This window comes from Gopherus flavomarginatus, chromosome 10 (assembly GCF_025201925.1).
Source record: "Gopherus flavomarginatus isolate rGopFla2 chromosome 10, rGopFla2.mat.asm, whole genome shotgun sequence".
Classification (NCBI taxonomy): Eukaryota; Metazoa; Chordata; order Testudines; family Testudinidae; genus Gopherus; species Gopherus flavomarginatus.
The window spans coordinates 65,075,727-65,098,748 of record NC_066626.1 but is presented as its reverse complement, the minus strand read 5'-3'; the positions used below and the strand labels follow the sequence as shown (position 1 = coordinate 65,098,748).

General features: G+C 38.8%; 1 protein-coding gene across 1 annotated transcript in view; it reads right to left on the bottom strand.

The window, feature by feature from the left end:
• The window catches only part of NCKAP5 (NCK associated protein 5), a 634,612-nt gene that overhangs the window by 544,285 nt on the left and 67,305 nt on the right, over positions 1–23,022 (bottom strand). The window contains exon 2 of the mRNA XM_050915979.1: positions 15,850–15,975. Coding sequence (XP_050771936.1) covers positions 15,850–15,915 — 66 coding nt within the window. The 5' untranslated portion in view covers positions 15,916–15,975. The remainder of the gene's footprint in view (positions 1–15,849; positions 15,976–23,022) is intronic.

The window sequence follows — 23,022 nt, the reverse complement described above, 5'->3', positions numbered from 1 at the left end:
CTAGAGGGGGATATGATAGAGGTCTATAGAATCATGAATGGAGTGGAAAAAGTGAATAAGGAAGTGTTATTTATCCCTTCACAGAACAGAAGAATCAGGGGTCACCCAATGAAATTAATAGGCAATGGGTTTAAAACTAACAAAAGGAAGTACTTCACACAATGCACAGTCATCATGTGGAACTCATTGCAAGGGGGTGTTTTGAAGGCCAAATCTATAAATGAATTAAAAAAAAAACTAGATAAGTTCATGGAGGACAGGTCCACCAGTGGCTATTAGCCAATATGGTCAGGGATGCCACCCCATGCTCTGAGTGTCCCTAAGCCTCTTACTGCCACTGGGACTGGATGACAGGGGATGGATTACTTGATGATTGCCCTGCTCTATTTATTCCCTTTGAAGCATTTGGCATTGGCCACTGTTGAGAGAGAGGATACTGGGCTAGATGGACCTGATCCAGTATGGCCATTAGGTTCTTCTCCTGCCCAAAGGTACACCCAGGCAACTTAGTGGGATTTCAATGGCATAGAATGTGGCCTTACAGTTTGACCCGTTCTGCAGCTGTTCTGCATATTAAGCTTCCAGTGAAGTTACTGGGAGTTGTAGACATGAAACAGCTACAGAATCAGGGCCAGCATGGGGAGCCTACAGCAGGCAAAAAGTTCCAAGGGAGCAGCTAAAGGCAATACACAGATATTGAGGGGGAAGGTCTCAGGTGGGAAAAGTTAATAAACTTAGCTCAAAGTCACATCGAGCAATAACAGTACCTGACTTGCAAGGAAATGCTTTTTCATTTTTATTCTGGAACATGTAGCAACCTGACATTTCTTAAAGATGTAAAATGCAAAGTGAATTAAGTGTAAAAATGCCGAGACCATGAAATAAGCCAGCTGCAGCTAGGAAATTCAAATTAACATTCACATCTCCAACTTTAATCAAGTGCCGGTGTGGCTTCCTTTGCCAACAATGGTGCAAGGTGAAGCTGGAGGCATTTGTTCTTCTCTCAGTAATTGCATACACGTAGCTCCCACCCACACACCTTCTTCTCCTTGACACAAAACTAACTTCTGAAGGACCACCTGTTCCACAAAGCATTCCAGCTAGAAAGGCCACCCATCACTCTGTTTATTCACTGTATCATATGCAGGCTCTTAAGTCTGTAAGCTCTTTAGGGCAGTGGTTAGTTTTCTTATTTAGCACATTTTACATTATAAATTACATTACATTATCTATTATAGCAGATTTGTGTCTGGTGGACCCAGCCATGTCCTGCTCTTTGTTGTTTCTATCACATGCCAAACGTTATTTCAACATGAGACAAAGGTAGGCCTTGTGTAATTAAGTGCACTTCCTGAGAAAATCTCTGGACTAAATTCAATGATGATGTAAGCTACATGTTAGGCATGACTGGGTTTGAAAACTACTCTAAGTGGCAAAGTGGCAAACTTGCACCACCTTGCCATTTCTTGAGTATGCAAAATAAGTGCAGCTTGCTGTTTATCCCATTCACCAGGATTTTCCCCATTACTTGCCTTTGACATGGACATTTTGCAAACCTATCTGCATGTTTAACACCCACTGAACAACAGATCTGTGCTAGTTACACTACTTTAGTTACTTTACCATCAAGTAAATTGAACTATCATTTATGTCACTGCTGAATTTGGTCCTGTCATTGGTGTTATTTCTCTCTCTCTCTCTCTTTTAAAAAGAAACACATTGTGGGAAGTGCAAAGACACATATTACTCCTCTGAGAACTATAAAGCAGCTCCTCTCCCATGTAAACAGGGGATGAAATCTATATTTTACAAAAAAACAGGTCATAATGTCTGTTTAGGTCCCCACTGCTTCCTGTGAACATTTGAGCCAAAGTCTCCTCTCTGCATGGAACAGGAATATAGAGGCAGAACTCTCTTCCACAGCACATGCAATCCAGTGGAAAGTCTGGGAGGCAGCACCACAGCTTTCTTCCCTGCTCACTAGGGCTGTGTCAATTCCAGCCTGAAGGGGAAGGTGGCATGCTGTATGGTACTTGCCCCTCCAGATTTCAAGCTGTAACCCATTTTAGTGAGTGCTATCTCCATCTCTGCACCTTCTGCTCCCAAGAGATAGGAGTCACAGAAGGTTGGAATCCATTTTCATTATGGAACTTAAGGCACTATGGAGTTTGAATACTGCACAAGACAAAAAACCCTTTTCCTCCAAGACACTGCAACAGTAAATCCACCAGGGTTATTCTACATAAGGAGAATAATTTCCCATAATAAATACTATAGCCTGCATGTGTACTTTGAATCCCTATGGTAAGTAGAGGAATATATAAGCTGAAGACATTTTTAAAAAAAGATACCGTACTCAACAAGCACAGCAACCAGTTTTCAAAAGCTAGTATTAATGGCTCAAGCCTTTATTTATTTATCTAATAAGGATAAAATAACGACAGACAGAGGGACACTGCCAAGATTTCACCTCAAGAAGAAAGTGGCATTATTGGGCTACAAGGCCAAGACGCTCCTCTGATTTACATCAGTGTAAACCTGGAGTAACTTCACTGGAGTTAACATGCAGTTTCAAGACAAGTTAAGCACCATGTTTCTGTGCTTCCAGTCTGTGGACCTGATTCTAATCTTACCTGACTTTTGCATCATGGTAATTCCAATTTATCCCATCGACTTCAGTTATTCCTGATTTACGCTGGTGCAAGTGAGAGCAGAGTCAGGCCCTGTGTCTTCTCTATGCCGAAATGCAAGCTGAAGTAATTTTCCTCATCATGAGGTATATATTATACATTGCAAGACTAAGGCATTCTAAGGGAAGTGGTAACAGAGAAGTGCCACCGTAATATACAGTTTTAGTGAGGCAGAAAGTGAGCAGTAAATAGCATACAACTGGGCTAACTGGATCGCATTCCTTCGACTTGTCTTAATCCACCATATAATTTAACCTACTCTAAATAAACAAAAACTGGTTCAGACAACATATTTCCCTCTTACAGTTGCTTCTGGGTGCTCAATAATCACATTAAAATGGTTTAAACTTTAAAAGAAATAATCTTGCCTATAGGGATTTCTACTTTCCAGAAATGTTACATATTATTATATATGAAAGAAAATAAGACAGAGTTCAAAGCTAAGCAGACTGTGCCACTATATACATTGGACTTTCTATTTTAACTAGTGTGACAAGCAATGATAGGTGGCTTTATCAGTCAACATTTCCAGTGGAATAAAGGGGCAGAAATCTCAAACCTAAACACTCAAAACAAGGTAATCAAGAGTTAGAAGATATTTTCCTCTCCGTTTTCAATGCAGATTCATTTTCTTCTGCTCTTTTGGTATTTGAATAATCAATCAAGACTTCGGTCCAAAAAAAATTCTCCTCTCAAGACAGAGCTGTATGGCTGTTATCCTTAACATTGAAAACAGCAACTAAGGGATATATTAAAGCAGTAGAATAAATTCAAATTAATTCTATTTTAAATACTAAACCCAGACATCCCCAAACTCTTCTCTAACCCTTGCTTCAGTGTTCATTCCATACCAACATGCCATATGATTTGCCAAACCAGATCAGACTATTGGTTCTTTTAGTCAGCTGGCAATCCTCTTTCTGGTAACGGACAGCACCTCATCAGAGAAAGGCAGGCACTTTCCTACCCTGCCCAGCCAACTGTGTAATGCATCTGAGGAAGATATGAAGCCTGTCCTTGCTCTACAGGTGATTACTTTACCCCCTGAAGCAAGAGATCAGATTACACTCATCATTAATTTAGCTTGCAAAGCTACAAACATTAGAGGTCATAAAATTACCGAGCCCTTTTACAAATCCAGTCACAGTATTTATCACAATGACCTTGTGCAATCCTGATTTCCACAGGCTGATAATACACTGTGTCTTCATTATTGCCTCTTATTTATGATGGGCCCCAACCCAAAACGTTGAGGGATGTTTACTTTGGATCCATGGTTCTGGGGTGGCCTGTCTCTATTTCTTATTAGTTCTTATTAGTTCTTAAGATTCAACAACTGTCTATTTTGTTTTCATAACACTAAAACACATGCTTAAAGTTATGAGTAGTGCCATTAACTTCAACTGATTATACCTACTGCATCAGGACTGCAGAAGATCTTTGAAATAATTTATGGGGGCTGGCTTTGTAAATTTTACTGTGCCTAGTACTTGCAGCTCTGCAAGCTAAATTGAGGGTTCTAGTGGAAATTTCAAAAGCACCTCTGTGAGTTAAGAGCACCAATCCCATTGAAGCTGGTGCATTGGTTCAGTATTGATTTAGAGAGAAGCCGACCATCTACCTTATCCCCAACACAATTCCTGCAAAACTTACATGTTGCTTAGAGATCTCCCATACCACAACTGACATGGCAGCATGGCTACTAATAGTCATACAAGGAGATTTATAAAATTCCTAGGTGCAAAAAATACCTTAACTCTGGCTTGCAATGACACCATACATAATCATGTTTATGGTTAGCAATAATACCATCTGTAGCCCCAGATTAAAAAGCCACATTTGATTTTTTACCCTATTTTTCCCCCTCATCATGTCCCTATAGGTCTGGACACTGTGCTGCCAGGGGCCACCATCTTCTTTGAAGACAGCTTTGCTTCATTCCTATTATTCCCAATAGAATGCAATGGCCATTTTGAAAGAGTGCATCTTAACCCAAAAGCACCTGTGGTCTCAGTCCTATTAAAAACAATTGGAAATGGCAGAGATTTTAAAAGGGGGAGGTCCTTTGTAGACTTCTCTAATAATGTCCTTCTATAATCAGTCTCTGCTGAAGAAGAAACTTTCCACTATGTAAAAAAATGGCATAAAATACCATTAATCCTACAAAAAAATGTAAGTACCCAATGCATGATATTTTAGTTAGTTTAAGTATAAGGGAAGTTTGAAGATTTTGCATTATTCCAGTATTAAGATCATTCAGGACAAAGAAATAGCCGCACAGATGGTGCTAAATTTCTTAAAAGACTAAATTTTAAAATTAATTTTAACTCAAATTAATTAACTAATATACTTGCAAATTTGCAGAAATTCATTCTGTTCTCAAAGAGTAAGTTCTGTAGTTTTGGGGGAAGATGCACTGTATTCTTCATACATAATCCAATGAGTGAATCTCTGCTGTCAATGCGAAAAATCAGCTAACCCCTATCTATGGAACCACAAGTAGCACTACCTTAATATTTGTTTTTCTTGATCAAAATATAGATATGAAATGCACGGTAAGTATGGCTTGTCTTTCTGCAGTGTTCAATTCACAGTTTTGAATACACCCTTGAAATTAATGGAATGACACCAGGGATGAAGTTGGCAAATGGCCAAGATTTGCAAAGCGAACAGTGATTCTGGATGTTTCAATCTTTGAATGCTCAATTTAAGACTCCTTAAAGGGGTTTGGTTTTCAGAAGGACTTTCAACACATTTGGAAATGAGGTCGTACTTGGATGCCCAAAGTTAGGCATCCTAAAAATAAGCCACTCAGAATCCCCGATCACTTGAAAATCTTGGCTTGTGGGTTTTAAAGATGGAATATAAATAGGTTTGTAAGGATTAGATTTTTATCTGTAAATATCAGTAAACACTGATTATATTCTACACACACAAGCCAATCAAAACATTTCCAGTGATAATAATCAAAATGTACAGTTAGGCAACATAAGAAAAATGCTAGTGAGAACTTAAGAGTTTGATTTAAGGATAATTACTTTGCATATATTGACATGTGATGTTGATGATTTGTGCTTTAATGGTTACAAAGCTTTAACTTTTTTAATCTCAAAGTTCACTGTCATTAAACAGGTCCCCCTATAATTTCCCATAACTGTGAACATTTAAATTGATAAAAATCTAAAATGTGCTTAAATAAACATTGATATTATCCATCAAAATTATTAAAAAAAATTAACTCTGCCAAGCCTAGACATAAAACAATTAATGTACAGTATATTAATCACTTCATCAGCTTTTGGTTACATAGTGTCCTTAATAAAGCAATTTGTCAGATCATTTGATATAAGTTAACTTGAAATTATATATAAATATAAATTTTCTATTGCTGAAGGAAGAGGAGACCAACGAACTCCTATGGTCTCAGATTCCCTACCTTTCAACAGCAAGTGGCGAATACAGATCACAACCTAACAAAGACACATACTCTTGAACGATATATGTTGTAAGCATACAAGCAGTGGGACAGTCCTGGAACATGAGAAACTGATATTTCATGAAGATGTGGCGAAGCAAGCAAATTCAGAGCTTTATAGGTTTAAGTGTGATAAAATGAATGTCATATTTTAAAGGAATTCAGCACATAATTCCTACTACATGTGTTGTATGTTGATTGCTGGAAATATTGAGCTGTATGTCCTCTAGCTGCTGAATTTCACACAAACTGGAGAAGAAACAGCCAATTTGGGAGGTCTGTGAACCAGATATAGCAATAATTCAACTGTGCTGTTATCTGGGCATAAATCAAAACCTCTGCAGCCTGCTGAGGCAGCAGTGGCCTGAGCTTTGCCGAATTCCTAGGCTGATAATAAAGTCTTGACAATGTGGTTGATGTGGCACTCAAAGGAAAACTTCAAGCCATAGATGAAACCAAGATTACAAGCTGGTTAGAAAGTAAATAACGGTCCCATGAAATGGAACCATAAATGAAAAAAATGCTACTCAGCCAGTGATGGGCGCCAACTATAATTCAAAATGATTCAAAATTCAGTCAAAGAGTCAGTATCACAGTGCAACCCAACTTACACAACAAAACGTGTGGGAAGAATTATACTCAAACCTGAGCATGTATAACAACAGTAGGAGGAACAGGTATTAGTTGGTAACTGAATGCGTATGTGACAAAGTACCTACAGAATGGGCATACACTTAGTATCTGTTTCTGATGTAAGTTACCCTGGTGTAAATCAGGAACTACTCCATTAAAGTCACTGGAACTTAACTGATGTAAAACAAGCAAATGAGATCAGATTCAAGCATCACAGTGGTCAGATTCTGGCACCTTTACTTATGTGGAGAAGTACCTTTCTGCATAACCAGTCTCACTGAAGTTATTGGGACTTCTCATGGAGTAAGTTACTACAAAGTGTGAGTAAAGATAGAAAATTCTAGCCCACTATCTTTAGTAGAGTTTGTCATGAGTTTGCCATGTGAATAGATTGTCTATGGAAAATGCAGTTTCTGCAAAAATTAAAGTTTTCCATAGGAAAATTTCAGTTCTGAAAAAAACTAAATCAGTATTTCACTGGGAAAGTTTAAACAAAATATTTCATTTCAGATCAAGTTGCCCTATATAGCAATGTTTCAGATTGTCAAAACAAATTGAAATGTTTTGTTTTGGGTCAGTTTGACATTAATCTGTCCAGCTGAGTTGCCATGATGCCTCAGTGGGAGTTATTGTCTGGGTGCCCCCATTCTCATCTGTCAGCCAGGCTTCCTGGTTGGATATTTCCCTAGATGCCCCACAGTTTCCCTGGTTGAGCCACCTTGGTGGATCACGTGAGATGTAGTCCTGCCAGAAAGCTTGACCATTGAGAAAAATGGGGGCATGAGGTACTCAAACTACAACTCCCATGGGCATCACAGCAACTCATAGGACTCAATTCAAACCCAAAAATTCAATTCGCTTCAAAAAAATGAAATGTCTCAACATTTCTAAACTCAATTTTTTTATTCAACTTTCAGTTGCATGAAATTTTTGTCATTTCATCCCAACAAATTAAAAAAAAATCTCAAAATATCATAATTCTCCACAGGATGGAAATTCTCATTTTTGTCCAGCTCTAGGGTTTAAATCTCCAAGGAACTCCACAAAACACCTAAATGGAGCCACAGAGGCATCATCATCTGTTATTCATTAGAGTACTTTAATTAATATGGACATTTCAACCTTCTAATAACGCGGAACAATTTGTTCACAGAACAACTTCGCTAAGGGCCAAATCTTGCTCAACTTACTTACACAAGTCATCCCACTGAATTAAATCGACAATGAATAAAACTGGCAAGATTTGTCCTAGTAAGAGGAGAATCATTACAACTGGAACTGCAGTTTGCATGATGCAAGCCTTTGCAAAAATTGAGACTGTCTTATTATTTAAATATAAATAATATTACATTGTATTATCACTGCCTGGGAGGGACAGAGTGGAAGGATTTCTGTTGGTATATACACATACCATACATATATGTCACTGAAGACACATAGGAGTGCAATGAACAGTTATGAGTTGGTTTTGGATTCAGTCAGAGAAGCCATTAACCCTGAAATGTGATCACATTGTCAGTTATCTTTGCCAAACTGGAGTTTCAAATTAGGAAAAATATACTGCATGCTCAGAGACAGTAAGAGGTAGTTTTCCCTCAGCCCTACCAAAGATTTTCACTTGTAAGAAAATCTCTGAGGTATTATGCTAGTGAAAACAAGCTCTTTGGAAAACAGCTTGGAAACTGTCTCAGGCCAAAATTACCCTGTTCTATTTCTACATCAGGGAAAACATTCATTGGTGTCACAAAAATTGCCTGGATTTATACAGACAGTTGCCCAGAAAATCAGTTGTTGTTGCTCCTGGGGAATCTGAATGCTTTACAATTATCCTGATTCATTTCTTATATGGGTCAAATGGACCCCTACAAGGAGCGTGGATGACCAGCTTGTGAGGGACGGAGAGAAAAGACAACTAAAACTAAGAAAGGGTTCAATTATTCAGAGTAGATGAGCCTTGACAAGCATTTTAAGGAAACCTACAAAAGTAACTTGTCTGGTATCAGATGATCTATCCTCAAAGACCCCTGGCTCACATGAGTCCTGGTCAATAAGTATGTTCCATGTAAACTGTATAATTTTGACCAGGACTGTTACAGCATAAGGCAGATTACAGCAGTGTTGGTTGAAAGTTTTCCAATTTTTAAATCTCAGAATTTCTCACAGGATGGAAATTCTATTTTTAACCAGCTCTAAAATACAGTTTGTAACACCAGATGCTACTTTCATTTTGAGTCCCAAGTTGGAATAAATAAAGTCAGAACTCTAAAGGAAGCTTCTCTTTCAACCCCAGCTGTTTATGAAATGAATCTTTCTGGTTGTGCCTATCTAGAACCTTTCGACAGGTATTTTCTCATTTGTGTGTGTGTACACACACACACTCAAAATGGAATCTGCAACCACCATTGAAATATACACTGCTCTGTGATGCAACAGCATCCAACATATCAGGACAGGAAATTTGAAAGAATTCCATATTCAACGGAACTTGCAGTATGGGATTCATAGTGACACAATGTAGCAACCCAAACTGGATTATATCTCCCAGTATCTGCTCAATTCTTATGAAAAGTGACGTGATCCTTAAAATTCACAAGCTTTCAACTAGTTGTACATATCAGGTAAAAGATAACACTTTGAACAATACAATGCTAACAGCTTGGGACTGGTTGCATTTTCACACAGAAGGAAGAATTCCCTTCTAGATTCACCAACACTGCTTTCTGGGCGGTGGGGGGCGGTATAATACTTTGTACATGAGCTCTTTCATCTAAAGATCTCAAAGCACTTTACAAGCACACATTAGAAACTCAAGGCTCACAATGTTTAGTGAGGTAGGGAAGTATTATCATCTTCATTTTACTGTGAAAAAACGAGGAATAGAGTTTGAGAGAGATTTGACCAAGGTCACAGAGCCAGGATTTGAACCCAGGACATCTGAATTTGAATCCTTTGCTCTAATCATTAGAAAACACAATATTCCTTCCCAGTGGGTCTCCTAACCAACTACTGACTAGACCTGTGTTCACCTAGTGTTTGACTGTAATACAACAGGAGGAGAGGTGGATATAGGCCCATTGTAAAGTGCAATTTATTATATTATAGTGCTACCCTCATTACAGTGTAGTGGTATCACTGAAGTTAATCCAATTGAGAATCACAGCAGTGTATGACTAAGCTAAAAGTATCAGAGCACAGTTCATGAGCCACCAAAGAAACCATTTACTGCAGTTTGCTCTTAAAAGTAAAAGCCTCATTTTAAATTAAGTGAAAAACGTGTTTTGTAAATGCTAGCTTGCTTGAAAAGAAACTATTCTCAAACTTCCTGCTCAGCTAAATACCATCACAGCTGCAAATGCCAACCAAGTGCGTAGTCAGCTTGGGAATTATTCACATAAATAAAGAGCACAGCTTGTAACGTTGACTTTTTTTGATCAAAAAGTGTCCTGGGGACAAGTGAACAGTTTGGATCAGGCAAAGGCTAGACTTCTGGCCTTTTATTATTTTCACAGAGTATTAGACTTTATGAATACAAAGCTAGATGTACTCAAAGTGATAATGACACATTCTAATAGTCTCTCTATCCCACAGATGCTTCTTGAAAAAGTTGTTTTATTTACTTACTTTAGGAAGAACTTCTTTTAGTACAACTTGAAATACAATCAATCCTTTCATTAGCTGTTTTAATAGCATCCCCAGGCCCAGCATCCTTCACCACAAACCAAATAAGTTGGGGGTGATGGAACATTTGTATAGTGGAGGTGCTGAGAGCCACTGAACCAAACTATAAGCCCTGTACGCGATGGAAACCACTTCAAGCCAGGGGTTGCGGCAGTACCCTTAGTTCCAGCACCTATAAAATAAGTTGGTGATTATTATTGGATAAAAGGGACCTTTTCAAGGTTAAAAATACCCTGTTAAAAAGTACACTGATGCTAATAATATATTTCCCTTATTCAGAACTGAAAGAATTATTTAAAATCTAATGTATTTTTCACCATCTGTTCTTTATTTCCATTTTGCATTCTAACTCAGATTGGAAAAAATACAGAACAGCAAGTTTTCCTTTTATTTTTTTCTCTTTGCATGTTGTCATTCACCAATACAATGCCTTGGTTGCAAATACCAGAAGGAGCAAAAACTTAGAATCACAGAATCGGAAGGGGCCTCAGGAAGTCATCTAGTCTTACCCCTTGCTCAAAGCAGTACTAATCCCCAGACAGATTTTTACCCCAGATCCCTAAATGGCCCCCTCAAGAATTGAATTCACAACCCTAGGTTTAACAGGCCAATGCTCAAACCACTGAGCTATCCCTCTAATTAGATTTGTAAAACTTAACAGAACTTAAATTTAAGGGCTAATCTCCTTAACTTTCATTTTATATTGAATCAATCTTACAAAACTGTATTGTAGAAAACTACAAACCGCAGACCAAACAAACAGGCTTCTACAAAGCTTGAGTCCCAGTTTTGTCTCCTTTGTTTACCAGGGATCACATCCTACCTGGAAAACTGTACAACACAGAGAAATACCAAATGGCTGAATAATATATTGAAAATAACCTTATTCCATTGACATTATTTCTTTTGCATTTTATTTTAGTTCTAAACTGAAGTACCTTCAGTAATCAAAGCATAACCCTGATGTCACTGTGGCCCCCATCATACAAAGCAATTCAGAGTGACATAAGAGCCCGGTAAATGTATTTTTGTTCTAATTTTTTGTGAATTTTATTTTATCCATTTTATCCACAAGGGTTGCATTTTGCCCCCAATGTGTGAAAGACTCTCTGGGTGATGAGGTTTGCAGAGTGAGCCTGCCCTATACTCACCGTGCAGTAGTGGTTTCTGACCTGTGAGGCTGAGTCCAGCTCTCCATTCCAGGCATCTGGCACCTGGGGTTTCAATACCGCTTAGCTTTGGCCCATCTGCCCCTCCACCATCATGAATTTGTGAAAAATATAGGGCTCTAGTTCCAAGCAGGTGGAGGGACTTTGTCTGAGAGAGTTTGTGTTGTTTCCATCTGTTGGCTGGCCCACAAACAGGATAGAGGACCCCTATTAATAAGGTCATATAAAGGATCTTTTCTTTATCTGAAGTGACAGAGGCCTGTTTTTTTTTAAGATGAAAAACAAGAGTTCTAATCCTAGCTCCCCACATATCTCTGATTTAAATAATAATCATGTCTTGTCTGTTACATACAAATATAGATTTTCCTAATAGAAAGCTTCCCTAGAGCTTAATAGGGATGAAATCAATATGGGTTATAGAAGTTATTCTAAATTCCTATACAAAAACTATATCCTTATGACAATTGGGCGGGGAAGGTCAACCATCAGACAGAACTAAAGGGTGGTATTATTCTGAAGCCATATATGGATTTTCTATGCGGGTTGTTACACTCTGAGGTAAATATTTTGTCATTCCTTTCACTTGAACATGGAACTATAAATATCGTTGTCATTGCTCTAAAGGTTTGACTGCTTTGTCTATAAATATTAATTAATCGCCTGTGCATTGAAATTCTCAGTTGCTGGCAATAGTGGAGATCTCTAGCGGTTACAATAATAGCAGTAAATCACATGACCATTTAACCTCAAAGTGATCCAGTTCCCTTGAGGTCAATGGTAAGACTTCTTTTGATCTAACAAGAGTTGAACAAGGCCCTCAGTGGATATTTTTCTGTTACTAATGGCAGGAAGATTCTTAGTCTCCTGAGAATTAAAAGGATTAAAATATATTAGCTTTTGGTAAAGTATTCAGGGAAATATCCATTCAAACTTTTTAATTAGTAGAAAATCTCATGATGCTTCACAGTATGAATCATCCTTATATTTTTCTGTCTACATATTTTCTTTGAGAAAAGCTTATCTGGCCTTATTTTCAAGCTCTTTCCGCACTAAAGGTTATGGCATAGGGGCGGAATGCAGGCAGCACCACTATCCCCACCTTCTTCTCCTCCACCAGCCATTTTGTGACTGGCCAAAACTATTGGTGTCAAAACCATACATAGTTTCAGGTTGACCTGAAACTGCATTTTTTGTCAACTAAACTATTTGTCTGTAAAAATTTTGCCCAGCTCTAGCAGAGCTTATATATATTTGATCCCCTTCATTTAGGGGATCCAGGAAGAAGTGATTCTGTACTGTGCTGTGAGGAAGAGTATTATGTGGATGTGTCATTCCTCACTGCTTCATTGTCTGAAGGTTCCAAATTTAGACAAAAATTGGCCTGAGTCAAAACCCCAAATGGAAGCTGAAACGTTGTTCTAGGTTTGGAGTTTGGATCTCTCTCTGTAATGGGCTAAATCCAAACACACCAAACTTTGGTAAAGTTCAGATTCAGTTCTGGAAAGCCCAAATTTATGGCTTGAGCCCATCTCTAGTTTTAGAAATTGCTTTCTTTCTCTTTTTCTCACTCTCTCTTCCTCTGAGCCAATACATTCTGACTCCAAGAGGAAGATACAGACAGAGATAATCCACTGCTATTAAAAATCACTAAGCAATACTTAGGTTTAGTAAATTTTAATACATACTGAAAGAGAGCTCTACAGCATTACTTCATGGAAGAAGTGTTCGTTTTCACAAGGAGATGGCATAGTAAAGCATTCCAGATTGATATATAACACACTATTATGTGTGTTAACATTATCTCCTGTTTATACTTGTGTTTTGTGGCCCAAGGTCAAAAACTGAACATGTTGCTTTTGAATGCATATGAATGAGATTCTTTTCTATGGTGGATTATTGCTAGAAGGCTCCCACAGAAAGCAGAGACCATGTTTTTAGCATCAAATCAGGGTTGACTGTTCCAAGCATAATGTCCAGCCTGGAGAATACTGGAATATGAGAGTGCAAGAAGACTTCCAGGGAGTGGTTTATGTCAAGAGAAGAGACTGAGAGGAGATGTAGGAACTTCAGAAGGAAGAATGAGGATGAGTGGATAGATTTGGGAAATGTAGTGTTCTGATGGAATTTGACAACAGAATGGACGTAGGGGAAGTAATGAGAAGAGCGGATGACACCCAGATGACAGAAAGAAATTTATTGTTATTGACAGTGTTGGAGAGGAGAGGTGTTTTGGAAGGGAGAGAAAGATAAAGTATTTAGTTTTGCCTGGTTGAATTTGGTCTAGTCACAGAGTACCCAGTATGATCTACTAACAGGCAGTTGAAGATGCGAGACTTTGCAGAAGACTCACAACATTTTGGTTCACTGGGGAGGTAGTGCATAGACTGGGGGCAGGAAACCAGGAGCCTATGCATCAGACCACAACTGTCTCCTGAGTAAAACAAAATTAACATTTTAATTGGTTGATAAAACATCAGTAAGGACCAAAACTATTCTATGGAGAATTCTTTGGATAAGTGAAACAATAGTAAAAAAACCAGCACTTATTTTCCATACAATTCAACACCTTTTCTAGCAATCCATGCAGCAATGTTCAAAATTGCTGACATTGCCCTAAACTCTCACTATACAGTTTCTGTTCTTCTGTGGCTAATATCTTTGGAACACAGCAATGAACTTTAATTAGAGAAATTAGAATAGAATCTGCCTCCATGGAGTTACATGCCTAGAAATAATAGCAGAACTTGACCCTGTATATGAACACAGTCCATGTACAATAAATGCTTATTTTTTTTCTCATATATGAGAGTCTATTAGATGATGAAACTGTGCATCCACTTCTGAGCTGTAAGGTAACTGAAGTAGTTTTAATAACGTTGTTGCTTTGGACTTGGTCTAGCTGAAAATACCTGTGCATGTCTGGACTGCGCAAGTCCTGGAAGGATGCAGGTTTTGCAGTAGGCTGGATTTTGCAGAACCTACCTGAAGGAAAAGATGGTCCACTGCAGAAGCACACTCAACATCAGGGCGTTTTGAAGCTGCTCACAATGGTAAGATGAGCTCCACACATTACATGATACCTAACTCCCTACAATCAGCCTTTCATTGGAGCCACTGGCAGTCTGTTAAGGTTAGGGGAAGGAGTGTTCACTCCCTGATTTATTTTAAAAGGCACAAGGGGTGATTTACAGAATCACCTCATCTCCCTAACTGACAGCTCCATTTCAGAGCCCAGGAAAGTGGTAGCTGCTCCCACAGTCATGTCCCCTTTTTACATTTGTTTCCCTAGCCAGCTGACATTAACAGTCAAGCAAGACCCATCCTCTCCTGCATTTATACAATGGAGGAGATTCACTAAGCATGCCAGCCACTTCCCCAGAACTCTCATTACTCTGAGAAGGCAGCAGATCTGCGATCACCTCCAAGAAAAAAATTTCCCTTCTCAGAATAAGGAGTAGCCTCTGCAAAAGTCACAGAGATGAATGTGGGCAGGGTGAGACCTCTCAGTTTATTCAGTTTCAGCATACTAGTTGTAAACACATATTCCAAGTATTTTCCAATCTGGGCATTCATGATATGTCTGTACAAAAATTCTTTGTCTATTCCACTCAGCACCTAAAACATTACTTTTTGAAGGCAGATCCGGGGCCAAGATCATGCTCTTATTAAATTCAGGATCAGATCCTTGGTATATCAATAATAATTCACCCAGAGCATGTGCCAGCTGATGCTTCCTTCAGATATTACATGAATTTGTAACATACCTACAGCCACCACAGTTAGGTAACTAAACAAGTATTTGCAGTCAGAGAAGGTCAGTATTTACTTCAGTGAAAGTATTTCCTATATGAAATATAAAGAAACACAGCAGAATACTGCAGGGCCTGAGGTAACCATATCTATTTATCTTATATAACACTGGTAATTTTTTAAATGCCATCTTGTGTACTGGGCCAGATTCATCCCTAGTGTAATTCACTTAAACCTAGTGACATGTTTCTATTTGATAATAGGTTCCTATTAGGTTGCTGCAAAAGTCTTTTAGTCCTATAGATCAGGAGTTATAATCACAAGAGGATTTGCCATTGTGATATCTTGAACATCTGCTTTAAAAAAAGGTACAAAATTATGGGGACATAGAAATTAAAGAGCAATACTTTTAATGCCAAAACATACAACAGTAAATGAATATTTTAGTCCTTACCACAAGACTGCTGTCCAGAGAAAGTCTTTTCCCGAATTCCCGTTTCTGTTGTTTTTTTCTCTCCATGGCTTTGGTGGTTCGTTTTCCTTGCAATCTACTAGAAGTGTCAGGCTGTTTCCAGTGTCACTGAAAAAATTAAATGCACATTCAATATTCGAGTTAACAGTTTCTGTCGTTTGTCATTAACTTTCTAATAATCCAGCAGTTAATGACTTTGTGAATCTAGTAGGCTGTGTTCCAGGAACAAGTTTTCTGTGCCAAAAAAGCTGATCTGTCCAGAGAGAAATGTGAACTGAACGTACTGGGGTGATATTTAAAACCACCACCACCACAACAAAAACCTGAACACCCAGCTGTTGATATTGTCCTTGACTGGTTTTATCAGGGCCCCCGGCTTTGTATAGTCTTTTACTAACAGAACAGGGAAATGGGTTTGCAGAGCTAGTAAGCTGTCTGAAAAAATAAACAGTTCACGTTGCTCACACTTCCCAGTAAACCATGTTTATTGGCATAACTCCCTGTGTTATATTTATGAGACACAAATATTGAGCTCAATCCTGCAAGGTTCTGGGAGTTGAAATCCCTGGGTACCTTTCATTGATTTTTAAGGCCAGATAGTCCCACTATGATCATCTAGTCTGACCTCCCGCATAATACAGGCCATAGAATTTCATCCTGTGAAATTCTGATACTTCTGCAGTGGAGGAAATTAGAGGTGTCATTGTTGGCGACATTTTTTATTAATTCTAAGACATAACTTGCATCATGTAACAAAAAAATTTCAAAGTGGCCAGGATAACAGAAAGTATCTTAAAAGATTCAAAGTTCTAAGAGAGGTATATTGTGCATGCAATGGTTTGTCTAGCGTGCTTTGGGAATATAGGTCAGATTTTTCTCTCAGCTGCACTCATGTAAATCTGAAATAACGTCTTTGATGTTAATGAGGATATTCTGGATTTATAACAATGTAACTGTGATCGAAATCTGACCCAAATAGAGGCAAATAGATATGCACAGGAATGTAGAGCCAAGTATAAGAAACATCTACTGCAACCAACATTGAGTGCATCTGTAAATGTTGAAGGGCAATATCTATAGCTCTTACTCTGGGCTAACTTCCAGCAAGGCCAAAGGGAGCTTTCTCTGAACAAAGGCTGGAGGATTTGGTCGAAATCTTTAGTCAAGCTCAGTCGTAGAAAGAGAATAATAATAATAAAAAAATGGTTTCAGCAAGGCTGCAATCTTCCTAGTTTCACTCAGTGCCAAATCCATTGTATTTAGTGGAAACCCAGACTAAAATAGAGCAGAAGCTGACCCTACATGTTTAAGAACCAGTTTCTAATGCCTTTTACTTATTTTGAATAGTACCTTGAACTACAAGGAGCCCTATGACTTCAATGGGATTACTATTGTAAGAAGCTATTCGAGGTGACTAAGGGGAATCAGAATCTGTCCTTATAGCAATTATAGCCAGTGTCAGGTTTCCCATTCTACCCAACTTCAGACTCACTGGACCTCACTTATACTGGTTTTGCACTGGTGTGAGATTAAAATTCAGCCAGTTTTCTAACTGATACCTGTAAAAAATGTGTATAGCAATTAATCAGTGAAGAAATCTCAGTTATTGCTCCAATCACTTTCGTTTTCCATTTTGTGCAGTGCTGGTTACAGTAAACCTCTGCTTGCTTGCTTTGCTACCAATTAAAATGTTAAATGTGTTATTCACTTGAGATAACGAGGAAACACAATGGTGAATTACCATGGTTCACATGAAATACCACAATGGATATTATTAAAGACACAATGGCAACTCAATACAGTGCTGTTCTCCTCTTTATAAAACACCACACATGAGAAGGAAACGGTTAACTTTTGTCATCTTTGCACAGTATCTCTATCCATTCATCATCATACCAGCCAAGCATAACCTTCCCTAAGGTACATTTCTGTTGACCAATAGCTTCACCTTGGAGTGAGCTAGAGGTAGCAATAGTTTGGAGGCAACCACTCCAGAGGAAGGACAAGTATTTGATTTGGTAGGTGTTTTGATTATCCTGTCTGCAGATACTTAGCAGAAACCATTCCCAAATCCGTCACACAAACAGTGGATGTAGGACTAGCTATCAAATGTTTATACAGTACCAACACTGGGCTACTATGGACATTTTACACATATATGTGAAGACAAGGCTCAAGAAGATCTTATAGTCTGGATTATCAAGAGATACAGATCTAGGTCTAGTCCTACCCTTTTCCAACTAGGAAATAATAGCCCATGACACATGGGCTAAAGTTTTCAAAAGTGACTAGTGATTGTGGGTGCCTCAGCTTTTGGGTGTCCAACTCATGACACCTTAAAGAAGCCTGATTTCCAGAAAGCAAGTACCCACATTCTGAATATCACTTCCCTTTATTTTGACTCCAGCAGGGCACCCTTAACCAAGGCACCTACAAGTACTAGTCACTTTTGAAAATCTTGCCCATGCATCTTAACAATCAAAAATATCCTAATTCAGACAAGCCAAAGGCCAGTTTGGGCCTCAAAACCAGATTCTATCTTCAAACTAAAGATAAAATCATTGGCTAAAATGCTGAAAAACAAGCTCTTATCTTGGAACAGGTATTTCTGTGCAATATATTTCCTGTCCCAAAGAAAGAGCTTTATCTGGTAGGCTTCTATCTCCTAGTGATCAACCTATAGGCCAGCTAAGAGACCTACAGTAATTCAAACAGGAAGAAATGCACCTCCTGAGAGCCTCTACCTTCTGGGAGAATGGCTGTCTAGCAGGAATAGACCTGAAGTGTTGTACACTCACTAACGGTTCGCCCAAATGACAAGGAATACTGTACCTACATATCAGAATAAAACAATTTACCAGCCATCTCTTTGCAGTTTATCATCAGCTGCCTGATGCTCCTGAGGGGATTTCTTCATTGCAGAATTAACTCAGGTGATCAGCACCCAGGTTAGCCTAGGCCAGGTGTGAGCAGCCACATTGTAAAACCATACCCAACTACATGTGTCCTCATGGGTGGGTGTGGTGCAACACCCATGAACGAGCCTGGGTTAACTCAGCAATGAAGCCAAACCTTTGGATTTAGGAACTTTCAGGGTAACAATAATCTTCAGTCCAGAGGTATTACACACCTTGAAAATACACTAATTTTATAATGGAAAGAATTATTCAGTACACTGGGAGATTAACCTAATAATCCACAACCAGAAGAACCAGGGTATTGTTATTAATATACAGAAGTTCCATCTGTAATCCGCAGATGACATTACCTGGTTCATACTGTCTCCTTCAGAGGGAAAGTTATACTTTGATGTATATATCATGACTGCTGGAAAAGTGTAACATTATCATACGAAGATTAACATCCAAGATCTCTTCATACAGTTTAAGAACACAGGGTCAGATTTCAACATAACTACGCCAATTTATGCTAACCAAATATTTGGCCCATAATCATATCTTTTGGAAATGTGAAACTGATTATATTTGTCTTTTTAAAAAATGTATCTGAACATAGCAATTGTGATAAGTGTCAGATTGACAAGTCTAGAGACTGAAGTCTTCCTGGTTATCCTCAGAACAGGTACAATTCAAACATTCCCACCCCTCCACATATCTCAGTACTGACAGGGCAAACATCTCTGGGGCAGTAGTATAGTTCAGTCTCCATAGCCCATTCAGTCTTTGGCCTCCTCTACTAAGATTGTCAACAAGAGTGCTAATTATGGGCATGTTTTTTGTGATCATGAGCCTACTAGAAATTAGAATAAAAATCACCAAAAATTATACATTCGTCACATTTTAAAAGTTTCTTTCATCTAGAAAAATTCAGCCAGTTTGAGAGCTATCCTTTATACCTGAAATGGAGAACACAGATGGAATTGGTAATATCTCTGATAATGGGCAGGGGGGGGAATGTTTTAAGTACTGTCACTAGTATAGGACACCAAACAGCCATCAGATAGTAGAAACTTTCAGTCCGTGGAGACGTTGACTAGAATTAAACAGGTGACCTAGAGGTGAAAGTATCTCTGTCTCATTGTGAATCCCTTGAGTCATTCAATCCCCCTGGAATGGGTTTTCTAACTGAAATTTTATCCTCCAAATTATCATACACACAAGCCTGCTATTGTACAGTAGGGTTGCTTATGCGGACTGTGCTGGTGACACTGAGGTTTATGGGCTGGGTTTGCATGTGATTTCTCTAAGAAAAATGAACACAGAAGCATTTCAAACTTAAATATTAAGAAAAATTGCATGAGCCTTTGCAAAATAGACATGAGGAAAAAAAGAAAGCATTCGAAATTGTAAAGCTTATTACTATGAATATTCAATATAATGAAGAATATTCATTATACACCAAATAGTGCCGTTATATTTCTAGGTCTGCATCAGCCAAAAAGCTTACATTGATTCTGTGACTGTTTTCTGTCCTTCCAAACACTGTAAACTGGGATCACCACAAAACCCCACCTCTGCAAAGCATGAACATGTTTTCCATTATGATTAAAAGCAGATCATTAAAATGGTTTCATTAACACACCATCCTCCCTCCCATGGTATTCAGCAGGCTGATGTTGAGGTTTTAAATGTTGACAAGGCAAAATCATTCTGGAATTCTCTTCTGAGCAGACATATCAGAGAGCTGTCTTCAATACTAGTGATTAGGGAAACAGAAAACAGCATTGGCATCTGCATCATGAAATTAAACATTTTCTGTTTCACCTACAGTATGCTCCACAGCAACTCTATGAGCACAGATCAGCCAGCTAAAGCTCAATACACCCAGGTATTTGATCAGACTGGTCAGTAGTTTGCTAACACTGGTGTATACATTGTGCACGCATACCCACTGGATTAGGAGACTATTTAGATAAGCAAGCTGCATTTTTACAGAGAGAAAGAGGAGAATCTTAGCCTGTGTCATGTGTTAATGTTAGTGAGTTAATTAAATTAGAGAAATTCTAGTGCCAGATACTAAAACAGTTAGCTAAGTAGAATGCTATGGGAATTAAAAGGAAGCAAACCACAGCACTATTCCATGCATACTGCCCCTACATCTATTTTTTTTCTGACTGGCTCTGGAAAGTTACACTAAAACAAAAAATCCAATTTTGAGGAATTTAGTCAGGAACAACCTACAAAAAAGGATCCTGAGTCCGATCTCCCTTACACCAACCTTCCATCAGCATAACTCGTTTTGCCAGATTCTGACCTGGCTTCCAACTCCTTACTGCTGCTCCCAGGGCATATAGGAGGAATGGGTGTGGAGCAACCCCAAGCGCTGCCTATGAGTTGCTCTGTAATTTGGATCACCCCCATCTAATCTATCCCAGCAAGTCCCCAGGCTTGTGAGGTGACTGATTTAGAGTTAGAACAGCCCTATGCAGTACCTGCCTTGGAGAAATTATCCCAGCAGCATTGAAGAATTTGGTTCAGGGAGACAGATTCCTTTGCAATGTATCCCAGAGACAGCCCTTGTCCAGACTACCCCGCAGTATCAGCGGGTTAAAATCGATTGCTCGGGGATCGATATATCGCGTCTAATCTAGAAGCGATATATCGATCCCTGAGCGCGCTTATATCGATTCCGGAACTCCAGCAACCTCAACGGAGTTCCGGAATCGACACGGACAGCCGTGGACATCGATCCCACGCCATCTGGACGGGTGAGTAATTCGATCTTAGATATTCGACTTCAGCTACATTATTCACGTAGCTGAAGTTGCGTATCTAAGATCGATTCCCCCCCCCCAGTCTGGACGAGCCCACAGAATGAAACAAATCTGCACAGCTACTGAACTTTCACACTGTCCACATCACAATTTTGCCATCTACCCTTTAAGCTTTCTTCACACAAGGCATTCGGCTTGTCAAACAAAACATCTAGAAACCCGCCTTACAAGAACACTTCTAGAAGCCAAGCAAGCAAGAGTTGTGGGGGATAAAAGTAAGTAAACCTACTAATGTGCTCAAAATAATACAGGTATCAGAGGGGTAGCCGTGTTAGTCTGGATCTGTAAAAGCAGCAAAGAATCCTGTGGCACCTTATAGCCTAACAGACGTTTTGGAGCATAAGCTTTCGTGGGTGAATACGTGCATGCATCTGATGAAGTGGGTATTCACCCATGAAAGCTCATGCTCCAAAACGTCTGTTAGTCTATAAGGTGCCACAAAATAATACAAGGAATTTCAGTAAACTATAAAATATGGAATATGGCATCAAAGATGAAATATACGAGAAAAGTTTAAACGATTTGGATCTCAATATCTTATCGGGTTAATTAAATGGATAACTGGATGCATGTAAGGAGAAAAGGCTGGTTGCAATGACATAAAATGAGAGGCCACACGATTACAATGTTAAAGTGTTAAGGCGAATGGGTTATGTTTATATCATTTCCCTATTCCATAACAACAAATACTCTGAACAGTTAATAGACTTATAACCAATCCAAAGGCTGTAACCTTTCCAGCATTTCATATTTGGATTGTCTGTCCATTTTTACCATGGTTATAAGGGCCATGCTGTAGGGAGAAAGTGAACAGTCAGTAAATTACACCAAAGAATACTGAAAATGTCAAAGGATTAGACTTTGTTGTTTGGTTTTATGGACTATATGAGGCATTTAAACTGTGTAACTAAATTATTTGGACAAAGATGATAACAAATAAAAAGTAGCAAAGCATGAAGGGGTTGTTGAGAAAATGACTGATGAGGGTAGTAAGAGGGATATGTTGCCATGTTCTGATCCTCAGAAGACTGATCCTGCAAGATGATGGTGCATAAGCATTCTTAGCTCCTCCACAGAAGTCAAAAGGGATTTGAAGACAGCATTAGAGCTTGTCAGGATTTTTTGATGAAGTATTTTCTCTCCGGAAAATGCCAGTTTCTCAAACCCGAAACTTTTCTCAGGAACGTTTGGGTTTAAACATGGGTTTCTGTTGGGAAAGTGTCTCAGGTCCAGGATGGAGTTTCTTGTCAAAATTAGAGAGACCCACCCCATAATATCCAGTAGCCTAGTGATTACAGAAACAGGCGTGCACGTGGCAGACTCAGAGATCAAGTCTCTACTTGGCCTAATTCAAAGACTTTATCAGAAAGAGACATCTTTCTTAGGAAGCTGCTGAAGACAGTGAGCCAAATCCAAATGAA